Raw genomic sequence first — 13,319 nt, forward strand, 5'->3', positions numbered from 1 at the left:
GTCAAATCACCTTATATAGCCATCCTGGCTAAACACCAAGTACTTAAACATTAACTCAATAATCCCCAAAATGCATTTTGTTGCCCCATTTCTAGTTGTTCGAGGTATTTCCTTTCAGAATGCAGTGAAGCTTCCAAATCGTGTATTTAATAGGGAGCAAGTATTCAATTCAGAATCTCCAAATTAAAGTTAAAAAAAAAAAATTCAAATAAATCTGATTTAAATTTTAACAAATTCGTTTTTTTTCAACCCTGATCACTATAGCCATGGGAGTGGGGCTACCATAATCTAGAAGCCCTGATTTATATACTAAACAGTGGATTTGTCAATCCACAATTCTCAATCCCCAGCACTCTCCCCCTAGATCTGCACCTGAACATTGTTTTGTAGACAGTAGATATGGTAATGAATTTGTTGTATGTTTTACAAATAAGTTATAAAACTTTTAGGGACTTGTGGATACCTGCTTAGGAAAATGATTCTATGGAGCTTGCCCAAACAATAGATGTTTTGCTAAATCTTGCTTCAAGGAGTCAGCACCAGTTTGTCCAATTCCAGAATAATCTAAATTGTCCCCTTAAATTTTCTGTCCTGGATCATGCCCCTGGCTATCCAGAGGCGGGACCCGGGACCCAGGACAGACATGCTCGAAACTTTAGTAGTATATGAGAATGTTAAAACAATTCAAAGTGAAAGCCAATTCCTGATTTTGACAAAAACGTATTCCAATGATATATTATATTATATTATATGATAAGAGTTTCTGTCAAACAAACTTTTGCTTTTTCAAAAGCAGAATTTTGCTAAAGCTTTCCTCAGCATTTAATGTTTACAAAACCTTATCCCAGGGATTGATTTATTTTACACCAAGAATTGATTTGGTTCATGACCTTTGTCCAAAAACAACAGTCCTATTCACCACTTCTCACAGAAATTATTAGTGAAAACATTTGGTGTGAACAGGGCTTCTAGATTATGGTAGCCCCACTCGCATGGCTAGTGATATTCAATGTTGGGCTAGTAAATAATTACTATTGCCATGCCTGATGGTTAGTGAATTGTTTTTTGTCAAATGTTGCAGTTGCCTATTTTGTAAATGTGAATATCTTGACCCCACCCCCAACCCCAATGTTAGTGTTTTTAAGCTCGATCTCCCTCTTTAGGTGACATATCTTATTATTACTATTATTTAGTAAAATTGTCTTAACTTAAAAGTAAAGTAAAGGCTAGTGAATTTTTAATGGTGGCTAGTAAATTGTTTAAATCAATAATCCCATGGCTAGTGGATTTTTAAAAGACTCTAGAAGCCCTGGTAGTAAAGACATTTGGCTTGAACTCCCCAGGTTGCGTTGTATACGAGGAAGCAGCTCAACATCCGTACAACGGCCAACTTCATCCTGGCACTGGCCGCCAACATGGTGCAGTGTCGACCGTACTTGAAGAAATACTTCTCCGCTTCCATCAATCTGCCATCGGACTGGATAGAAGTGGCCGAAATTTACCAGGTGTGTAATGGACTGTTCAACATTTATTTTTAATTTTTTGTTTTGTTTTTTGTACATTCTCATACCTAAAAGCATACATTAAAAAACAGTCCAGCATATATATGAGCATGCAAATCATCTTTACTTTTTTTGTACATCCTTATACCTAAAAGCATACCATACATTAAAAAAAAATTTCTGCGATATTAAGAATAGAAATAAAATTGGCAAATTTTATTTTAATGTGTTGAAAAAATATTGCTTAATAATTGATATTTTGTTGGAAAGTAGCTATATGTTTTGCATTCTTGCAATAATTTGGCGAAATTTTCTGATCACACAGAGCCATCCCTGACAGGTGAAAATGAAATATAGCTGGGTATTGTCATGTGACATAATCAGGTTGATATCAAAGCCAAAGAATGACTCGATTTCATTGGTTATCTTAAATATTAACATTATATATCAGTGTTCGAGATTAAACATTTTGGGCAGTATCCCAGTTGGATACTAACATTTCAAAATCTGGTATCCCACCTGAGAATTTAGTATTATGTGGTATCCTGGTGGGATACTGGATTCTTGAAGTCTGGTATCCATAATTAAATTCTGGTATCCCCGGGATATCAGCATACCGTTAATATCGAACACTGTATATTAATAATAAGCTAATATTAACCAATTAGGAACAAGTTTACAAATGCATTTATAACTTGGTTGTTAACATGCTCAAATTAGATTATAAAACATTTGTTCAGGCAGCATTTATTCTTTGTAATTCTATACCCTATAAAGTCAATAAAAAATGACTGGCTTCTATCTATTAATCACATCTCTGATGTTGATTTTGGAAGAAATATATTTTTCTTTTTGTTATAAATTTACATGTATTTGCTAGTATTATTAATTTCTTTCCACAAGTGTACAGTTTGTATTCTTGTGAAAATATTGATATTTGCGAATGGCTTCTGATGTCATTACATTGTGTTTACCCTTTCACCCCTAGATCACTTAGATTGTCTGTTTGAGAGTGGTTCACAGGTTTGAAAGGGTTAAAATGTAATTGGCAGATTTGTGATGCAGAATTTTAATGTTCTGAACTGATTTCAGATTCATTCATGCAATATTTTCAGTGTTATCAATTTTTTATTTTTTTATTACAGTAACTATACTATACTGTTGGATATATATGAAATACCTGAAACTTTCTTTTTAGGCATTTCATGATGAAAATCTCAAGTTTGGATCTCTGCCTTCATCTCTGAGACGAGCCATGATTACGAAGTTTCCAGATTTTGACAAGTACCAACTTGGTGAGTTATTTTGGGTTGTAATCAGTTTTGGTATTAGGACATGGTTTTATCAAGTGTAGTAACGAGCCATCATTAATTATATAGAGGATAATAAACAAGTTACCAGTTATTATCAAATTTATGTCCCGAGTGAAATAATTTTCAGTTGTCATGAGCTTTAGTGAGTGACAAATGAAAATTATTTCACGAGGGACATAAATTTGATAATAACTGGTACCGAGTTTGTTGTTCTATTTATTACCTCTCTAAAAGCCCTTTTCAACACACATGCAGGTACATGTATAGCAATGATATAAACCACTTTACGTACTGTTCTGGGTATTGCTATAACTTTATTATTTAATCACGTTCATAGATAATTTTCAAAAACAAAGGTTCTGGTACAAAATCTCTACCGAATTGCATTAAAATGACATTTTGTTATAAATTTAATACCAAAAGGAGACAGCCGTAAATGCAAATTCTTCAAACTACATGACGTCATTGTGTATGTTTGCCAAATCGTGATGACGTCATATTTAGTACTGACAAAGTCATTGGTTTGTAAGCGTCAAATTGTCCAATATTATTGTTCGTTAGACCAATGCATGATAATTTCTCACTGAGAATGTGTGTTTTTTTCCGCCGTTATGAGTGCCTGCTGGGGTAATAAAAAACAGTTTTCCCTGTGACTGATGACTAAAGATCCATTGTGATAGTTATGTTTGTGGTGATGATAATGATCAGTGTCATGGTGAAGGTTGCTATGGTTGTGGTGGTTGTGATGGTGATGATGTTGATGATAGTGAATGTATGGTGGTGGTTTCTCACCTTTCATCCGTGATTATGTACAATGCAAGTGGTCACTATTTAAAAAAGGTGACAACAATTTCGCCTTAAGGTGACTGGCACGGCGAAGTCAAGCTGATCAAAGCGAAGTTTTGGTTCACTTTGCCTGCTCGTGTGAGCCCTGCTGTCAGGGCTTTTTAACAGAGGCCCCTGTTCATAAATTCATTCTATTTATTGAAAAAATCCTAATTATTCTTTCTTTTGACTATTTTAGTGTAGTATATTTAAAGTTAACTTATGTATATTTTAAGCCAAATACAACAAGGAAAGTTCAAAGAAGAAGAAAAATAAAGGCACAAAGGACAAAGACGGGAAGAAAGGATCCGACAAGTTCCGGGGCAACAAACCCGGCAGGAAGCGCAAACTGCCTGACAGCGACACTGGCAGTGACGCTGACAGTGACGCTGACAGTGATGGGGAGGACAAGAAGAAACCAAAACGCCAGGTTTCTTCTCTTTTTAAATGTTTTAACCTCAGAATGAAATAGTGAGTGCAACCCGTGCAATACGAAATGTCTACGGCCAAAAAAAACCCACCTGCCATATGAGGGGGAGAGAGAGAGAGAGAGAGAGAGAGAGAGAGAGAGAGAGAGAGAGAGAGAGAGAGAGAGAGAGAGAGAGAGAGAGAGAGAGAGAGAGAGAGAGAGAGAGAGAGAGAGAGAGAGAGAGAGAGAGTGAGTCAGGAAAAGAGAGAAAGAGAGAGACGGAGACAGACAGAAAGACAGACAGATACACAGAGATACAGAGAGAGAGAGAGAGAGAGAGAGAGAGACAGAGAGACAGAGCAAGAAAGAGAGCAAGACAGAGAGAGACAGACACATAGAGAGAGAGAGAGAGAGAGAGAGAGAACAAGACACAGAGAGAGACAGACACATAGAGAGAGAGAGAGAGAGAGAGAGAGAGAGAGAGAGAGAGAACAAGACACAGAGAGAGACAGAGAAACAGAGCAAGACAGAGAGAGAGACAGACACAAAGAGAGAGAGACAGACACAGAGAGAGAGAGAGAGATAGACAGAGAGAGAGACACACATTGAGAGAGATACAGAGAGCGAGACACAGAGAGACAGACAGACAGACATATATATATATATATATATATATATATATCTTTGTACATGCCCAAATGCAACCAGGGTTTCGGGCATGTCTATCCCGTGTTCGGTCTCTGGCATGGCCATGAAAAAAAATCAATTATAGTCGACAGCATTAAAAATGCCATGGAAATTTAAAACTCTCAAGTCATTGCCTGTTGCTGTGAGCAGTTGCTGGGGTTTAGAGTGTATGGTATTGCTTCCTTCTCTACAATATTAATAACCAGAAAATGCTGTATTTGAAAACCTAAAGTTCAAGGTTTTTTAGGGGGAGTATGTTCCTGAACCTCCACTAATATCTTTCTCTCTTTGAGTCCTCAAATGAAATGTTTTACTTGAATTGGGAACATGGTTTAACCATTAACAAGAAATTAGGCTTGACAGATTCAAGCAGCCTATTTTTCATTATGCTTTTTTTCTGGTCTGTGTATTATTTAGTGTTGTGTTAATATTTCAGATCAGTGGAGTGAATTATGATGAGCTCAGTGATACTGAGGAGGAATTACAACAGAAGACCTTCACACTGAAACAACTGATCAGAAAACTTCACATCAAAGAGCCAGTCGAACATGTCATGTGTCTCATTGGAAAAAAGTCAGTATTGTATAACACTACGTACCTTAATTTAGCAAATATAAACAATACCCGGCTGCTAATGGAAATAGCTCTGCCATTTACTTTTAGACTGACCATTCAAAATTACGCCAAATTTCCTCAACCAAAATTGCGCACCTTTTCTCTTTGGCATATTAATTGCTCCATTCAAAATTCCATAGCACCATAGCATGTTTTTATTTATTCACTTTCAATGTGCTCATACTTTACCCTTTTAAATTTAAGATATCTGATATAATAAAAAAAAATGTATTTGACTACCTGGTAATAGTATGAAATCATCATTCTATTGAAATATGTTTTGTAAATAATTTCAGTTTTGTTTGACATAAGAAGAAAAGTAAAACTGTTTTGGAAATAACAAAAATATACTATTATTGTGTGCAATTTACAAAACATTCGGTTCAGAAATAAATAACTTGTAGTAAATTCTATAGTATGAAAAAAAAAAAGGCGATCCCTGTGTGATGGACTATAAATTGTTTTACCATTACTCGTATACAATTTACCAGGCAGAACAGAAAGATTGGAAATGTGGTGAGTTATAATCTACCATATACAGTGCAGGGAGCATTTTGTTTTAAAACATCTTGATTAGTAACATTTGGTATCAGTTTAAAAATGGATTAATAACTAGTATTTAACATTACAGAATTATGTAGCAATCTCTGAAACTTGTGTAATGCTATAATGAACAAAATGTTCCCACTAATGTCGGATGCCCTCTCCTGGCATTACGTTTTCCTTACATAAATTGAGGACTATACGAGTATTTCAGATCTTGACTCCAATGCATTTTTAGCCTGCCCGGCAACAGAACCTCTATATCCAGTACTCACTGTTTTTGTAAAAAAAATAAATTAAAAAGTTGTTTTTCTTATTTTTTTGGTTACTAGTATAGCAATATTTTGCTAAATATCTGAACACTTTAGAGGAGTTTTATCAGAGTTGCCTGCCTGCTTTTTTCTTTATTTTAGTTCTTGATATATTAATACTTTTGTAGATATCCGAGCATTTTTGAGGAGTTTTACCAGAGTCTCCTGCATGCCTGCTTTCTGCTTTGTTTTTGTTATTGATATATTAATATTTTTGTAGATATCCGAGCACTCTGGACGAGTTTTACCAGAGTCGCCTGCCCGGCACGTGGGAGGAGGAGCGGGCGGGGAAGAGGATGAAGCTGCCGGTGCCCGAGACGTGGGAGACCCAGGTGTCGATGAAGGGAAACAAGGCATCCGTGTGGGAAGATCTCATTGGTGGGTGGCAACGAAATAGGTGTTTCTCAAATAGAAGGGCGGAGCGTAGCCCAGTGGTAAAGTGCTCGCCTTATGCACGGTCAGTCTAGAATCAATCCCCAATGTGGGGTGGGAGGGTGGGTGGAGATAGGGGCGATTGGACTATTTCTCATTCCAACCAGTGAACCACGACTGGTATATCAAATGGCATGGTTTGTGCCATCCTGTCTGTGGGATGGTGCATATAAAAGATCCCTTGCTACTAATTGAAAAATGTAGCGGGTTTCCTCTCTAAGACTATATCAGAATTACCAAATGTTTAATATCCAATAGTCATTGATTAATAAATCAATATGCTCAAGTTGTGTCATTAAACAAAACTAACTTTAACTTTGACCTCAAGGGGCTCATGTGAATAGGAGGGGAAGTTATAGGCATTGGCACAAAAATTATTTAGTTGGGGTTTAAAAAAAAAGAAAAAAGTTTTTATTATTATTATTATTTTTTTGTTACAAGGTGTTTGAAATTATAGGATATTTAGCCCAAACAAACTTTATTTCATATCAGTTATTTATCCTATAACTTACCCATGATATCCATGTCATAAACCCATCTGATAATTTTGTGTATTAACCCGGTTAATAATGGTATGCAAATTTGCAAGGTCTCCAGGTAATGTGTTGCTGTAGATGGGTCATTTGCTTACAAGCCAACAAGACCTGTATACCTGAGTGCAACGTTTTCAAAGATTTAGTTAAAATGTGTGACGTCAAACTAATTTGTGCTAATCGTGATGACGTCATATTACCGATGGCAGCAACTTTAGTACTGTGATTTACTAAAAATTGAATTAAAATGTTATTTTAGAAGTGTTATAGGATAAATAGAATTTGCTACTCATGTTTTTTTAATATGTAAAATATCAGCCTTGTCTAGTTAATTGGTATTTATCTCAGCAGAGCCTCCACAAATACCGATTTTACTCATTTGATATTTTCCATATTAAAAAATACTGGTGATGAATCCTCTATGTATTACATGTAATACATTGTTTAATATAGGAATTAAAATGTTCTTTGTAATACATTATCTTTACATAGTTGTAAAATGTATAATGTTGGTAGTACAATGTTTTAATTGTTTGCCAGACCATGTATGTACAATGTATAGTATATTTTGATTATGTTTCATCAAAAGTTAAAAGGTTATGCAGTGTTCGAAATTAATAAATTTGGGGCAGTATCTCAGCTGGATACTAACATTTCAAAATCTGGTATCCAACCCGAGAATTTAGTATCCCACTTTTAGATATGATTATCTGACATTCAAATATAGCAAGCAATCCAATTTTAATTTTAATAAATAAAACAAAAGGCTGTATTAGTTGAAAAGATTTTATAATGGCCACTTGCCTCTTCAGTGTTTTTATCGACTTTGGAATTACTAGACCTAATTAAGGAAAACATAGACTGGATGGAAACATTCCAACAAAAACAATAGCTGCTTAGCGGTTCGCAGTCTTTTGCTGTGCCGCTATTGCTCCAGTGTAGCATTAGACTGGGTACGAACTGGAAAATACTGTTACTTAACTTCATCTGTAAATGACGACTTACATTGTTTTAACAAAAAATAAACACTCAGGATTAAAAAACCCACAACATTATATGGTATCCCGGTGTGATACTGAATTCTTGAAGTCTGGTATCCAATATTAAAATCTGGTATCCCCGGGATATCGGGATACCATTAATCTCGAACACTGTTATGATTTTCCTTTAAATATATACACCTCAGTGAAAACAAATGAGCTATTAAAAGACAAATATTTTACCAAGCATGGATCCAAAGTGGGGTGGGGATCGGGGATGATTGTTTATCAACAATAATTTTTAAAAGGGTGTAGATCCAAATGTTATCAAGGGTTATATTATATGGGTGGTGTATGGTGTGTACTGAACAGTGTTATGTAATGCACTTGTTTTTTTATATTATTAAAATATTTGTTTCTTTTTTCTTCTATAAAAGCTCTGTCATGGCGACAATGTTTAGTGTTAGGAGGGTAGGTCTCCAAGTGTTACATAATATTTTTTTAGGATGTATGGTCTAGCATTATGGAGCATTACAGGGTGGAGTGTGGGGATCTAATATTTGAACGGCCCCTTAGGTTCTTTTGACATTTCCTTTCAAAATACCACTGAAATGTAAAAACTTCAGGACAATACAGACACCAAAAGATGTAGATAAATTAATATTCTTAGTAAAAACAAAAGATAATAACGTGATACTGGTAAATGTACTTTCAACAGATTTATTTTCTTGCAGATCACAAGAAACTGCCATTCATGGCGATGCTGCGAAATCTGCGCAACTTGATCAAAGCAGGCATTTCCCCAAAACACCACAAGAACATTCTGTTTCGTCTCACTAATGAAGTATGAGTTTTTCTCATAATAATAACATTACTGACATTCTCTCTCTCTGTCTATCTCTCTCTTTCTCTCTCTCTCTCTGTATCTCTCTTTATCCTCTCTCACTCTCTCTCGCCCCCTCTCTCTCGCTCCCCCTCTCTCTCTCTCTCTCTCGCTCCCCCTCTCTCTCTCTCTCTGTCCCCCCCTCTCTCTCTCTCTCTCTCTCTCTCTCTCTCTCTCTCTCTCTCTCTCTCTCTCTCTCTCTCTCACTCTCTCGCTCCCCCTCTCACTCTCTCGCTCCCCCCCCTCTCTCTCTCTCTCTCTCTCTCTCTCTCTCCTGTTTCCTTTTCTTTGTACTTCACCCCACTTATTTTAAGCTAGGTATAGTCAGGTTTTTCTAATATATTATGTTCAGCCGAGCAAAAACTTTGTGATTGCTATAATTGTGTTAACTTTGTATTTTTGCAGAGACAAGTTATTAACAGCAAACAGTTCCCGTTCCGCTTTTTCTCTGCCTACGAAGTGCTGACACAGCTGGAGAAAGATTATGAACAAAACCGTGAGTTTCCTGTTGGTATTAGCTAAGCTTTAAGACCTGTTTTCACTTAGTGTTTCATGCCGCGTGAATCACATTGGTAAAATGATTCAAATGCCTAGAATTCAAAAGATGCATTCCAGGGCATTTCACATGGCATATTTTTTCTGTTCAGCCAGTGGGATTCCTGTATATGAAATCAAGTCATCGAGATTAAAGAACAGTGAGAGCTACCCTTCAGTGTTGACTGCCAAGATGGAAACAGTTGTCCGAAGTGCTAAATGCCATATGCTTGCTGGTCGTTTCACAACACGTAAAACACGGCATGGAAACATGGCGTAAAACACTTACATGGAAACAGGCCTTTAGTGTGAGATATTGCCCAGTGGTAGATCTGTGCAGGACCATATCTAAATAAAAGTAATTCAGTGAAAGAGCAATGAATAATAATCATTGCACACAAGGTTGTCTAAGTTGAAGAGTGTTTTTTGCTAAAGTTGTTACATTCCAAATTGAAAAAAAGTTGAGATAATCACATAAATTGCTGTTTTGGTACACTTCAAATATACATGCACAGTTGTTATCACAAAATATATTCTGTATCCCCCCCAAAACCCCCCCAAAAAAAGAAAAGAAAAAAAAGAACAAGATTAAAATGTTTAGCTGTAACATTATTATATTTTTTTAAAAGAAGTGATTAACACAAATTGAGATTCAGGAGCACACCATTATCAGTTCACAAAACTAAGTGTTTGTTATCAAGTAAACCTAATTACAAACTAACCATAACCCTTATTTGTGTTTCTTTTGTGGTGTTCAGCATATAAATCCTCTGTTATGCTTGGTATAAGCCAATTGGATATTTATAGGATATTAAACGAGCTTCCATTTCATATCATGTTTATGTCCCTCGTGAAATAATTTCCAGTTGTCACAAGCTTTAGCGAGTGACAATGAAAATTATTTCATGAGGGACATAAACATGATACGAAATGGTAACGAGTATAATATCCTATTTATTACCCATAATTGATCTTACTTTATATCACTCATCTTGTTTTTTTGATGTTCCTGTAAGGTTGTAGTGTGCAAATCGATGACGTCATCGTGTTACGTTGAAGTGTTACGTCCCACTTGGCGTTCTATTGGAACGAATCAAGTCGGACGTATCACTTTGATATGTACCAAGATATTTGTAACCATATGGGTAATAAACATGAAACTCTAATTGTTTTAAACATAAAACATTATTTTTCTCAAATTGACATCTGTAAACGTAACAAGTTTTGTAACAAACTCACAAAGGACTATACTTCAATTCACTCGTGCAAGATAGACTCTATGGGCTGAATTTATCAAGCCTGTTTTTCTTAAACACAGGTATTTAAGCATTGCAAATGTACATAGTTACATGTGTGTAAGTCAAAAACAGGTGTTTAAGCATTGCAAATGTACATAGTTACATGTGTGTAAGTCAAAAACAGGTGTTTAAGCATTGCAAATGTACATAGTTACATGTGTGTAAGTCAAAAACAGGCTTTGTACATTCGGCCCTATCGCTTTTATAGTTCATAAAGAATTCTATTAGTCTACTGTTGAATGTTTTAACATTTGTTGTTCTTTTTAGAAAAAGATCTTGTTAGTGCAGCAGAAAAGACTACTTCATCTGGAGATCAAGATGACAGCCAGGGAGGTAGAGGTGGGAGGGGAGGTAGAGGTAGAGGTGGGAGGGGAGGAAGAGGAGGGAGGGGAGGAAGAGGAGGGCGACGTGGAAGGGGCAAGGGAGAAGGCAGCACTGTACAGTGGTGGATGATCAAGAAGAAAAACAAAGCTGGAGACCTCAAGTATGTTTTCCTTCAGTCAGGGCAATACAGGCATCAGAAGATGCTAGTAGCGGGAGTTGGGTGGGCAATGTTTTATTAATTCATCCTAGTGTTTTCCCTAGCTTCTTTTAGCATGGTTCAGCACCATGCCTCAATAGGCTAGCACCATCTTGCCTCAATCAGCGCCATGCCTCAATAGGCTAGCACCATCTTGCCTCAATCAGCGCCATGCCTCAATAGGCTAGCACCATCTTGCCTCGATCAGCGCCATGCCTCAATAGGCTAGCACCATCTTGCCTCGATCAGCGCCATGCCTCAATAGGCTAGCACCATCTTGCCTCGATCAGCGCCATGCCTCAATAGGCTAGCACCATCTTGCCTCGATCAGCGCCATGCCTCAATAGTCTAGCACCATCTTGCCTCGATCAGCGCCATGCCTCAATAGGCTAGCACCATCTTGCCTCGATCAGCGCCATGCCTCAGTAGTCTAGCACCATCTTGCCTCAATCAGCGCCATGCCTCAATAGGCTAGCACCATCTTGCCTCGATCAGCGCCATGCCTCAATAGGCTAGCACCATCTTGCCTCGATCAGCGCCATGCCTCAATAGGCTAGCACCATCTTGCCTCGATCAGCGCCATGCCTCAATAGGCTAGCACCATCTTGCCTCGATCAGCGCCATGCCTCAATAGTCTAGCACCATCTTGCCTCGATCAGCGCCATGCCTCAATAGGCTAGCACCATCTTGCCTCGATCAGCGCCATGCCTCAGTAGTCTAGCACCATCTTGCCTCAATCAGCGCCATGCCTCAATAGGCTAGCACCATCTTGCCTCAATCAGCGCCATGCCTCAATAGGCTAGCACCATCTTGCCTCAATCAGCACCATGCTTCCCTAAGATTAAACAAGCCTTTTTCAATAATTAGAAAGAAATGTTTTATTTAACGACGCACTCAACACATTTTATTTCGGTTATATGGCGTCAGACATATGGTTAAGGACCACACATATTTTGAGAGGAAACCCGCTGTCGCCACTACATGGGCTATTCTTTCCAATTAGCAGCAAGGGATCTTTTATTTGCGCTTCCCACAGGCAGGATAGCACAAACCATGGCCTTTGTTGAACCGGTTATGAACTGGTCGGTGCAAGTGGTTTACACCTACCCATTGAGCCTTGCAGAGCACTCACTCAGGGTTTGGAGTCAGTATCTGGATTAAAAATCCCATGCCTCCACTGGGATCCGAACCCAGTATCTACCAGCCTGTAGACCAATAACCTACCACGACACCACCGAGGCCATTTTTTTCAATAATTAATTCTAAAACTGACTTTATAAAACACCGAAAAAGGTATTATTAATGAATGAAGTATGCCTTTTATATATTTTGCCATTCATTTATTAATGAATTACATTAATGTTTATTTCAATTAATGTTTGTGTATTTTTAATAAAAAAAACAAGTGCCACGAAAATGGTGAAAATGCCCCAAAAGTGTTTTGGTCTACCATGCCTTGCCTAATTTCTAGGGAAATCACTACATCTTTCAAATGGGATGGGAGCAATGCATAATCTTCAGACTTAATGAGCCAGTTTCACCCTGTCTCTACCTAGATGTCAGCTGTGTAGATGTCAAAGTTAGATGGTCATTTAATGATTACACAAGAATAAGAATTAAAATTTAGAATAAGATGTAACTTTTCCATTTTGTACTATTTAAGGAGTTGCTTCCCACCATGTTTGATATATTTTATAAAAGAAATGTGCTTTTTTTAATTATAAATTGTTCCGTAAATGGTTTATTTGAGTACTTTCATTAATTAAATGTCATTTTTTATCATGGGTATATTCTTTGTTTTTTGTTATAAATTGTTCCTTAAATGGTTTATTTGAGTACTTTCATTAATTAAATGTCATTTTTCATCATGGGTATATTCTTTGTTTTTTGCTATAAATTGTTCCGTAAATGGTTTATTTTAGTAGGTTCATTAA

General features: G+C 37.0%; 1 protein-coding gene across 1 annotated transcript in view; it reads left to right on the forward strand.

Moving 5' to 3' along the window:
- Positions 1-13,319, forward strand: part of LOC121383581 (telomerase protein component 1-like) — an 86,939-nt gene that overhangs the window by 3,307 nt on the left and 70,313 nt on the right. The window contains exons 4-11 of the mRNA XM_041513670.1: positions 1,344-1,505; positions 2,701-2,797; positions 3,877-4,070; positions 5,173-5,309; positions 6,426-6,583; positions 8,885-8,994; positions 9,439-9,529; positions 11,133-11,349. Of these exons, the coding sequence (XP_041369604.1) occupies positions 1,344-1,505; positions 2,701-2,797; positions 3,877-4,070; positions 5,173-5,309; positions 6,426-6,583; positions 8,885-8,994; positions 9,439-9,529; positions 11,133-11,349 (1,166 nt within the window). The remainder of the gene's footprint in view (positions 1-1,343; positions 1,506-2,700; positions 2,798-3,876; positions 4,071-5,172; positions 5,310-6,425; positions 6,584-8,884; positions 8,995-9,438; positions 9,530-11,132; positions 11,350-13,319) is intronic.

The sequence above is a fragment of the Gigantopelta aegis genome, chromosome 10, assembly GCF_016097555.1.
Source record: "Gigantopelta aegis isolate Gae_Host chromosome 10, Gae_host_genome, whole genome shotgun sequence".
Taxonomy (NCBI): domain Eukaryota; kingdom Metazoa; phylum Mollusca; class Gastropoda; order Neomphalida; family Peltospiridae; genus Gigantopelta; species Gigantopelta aegis.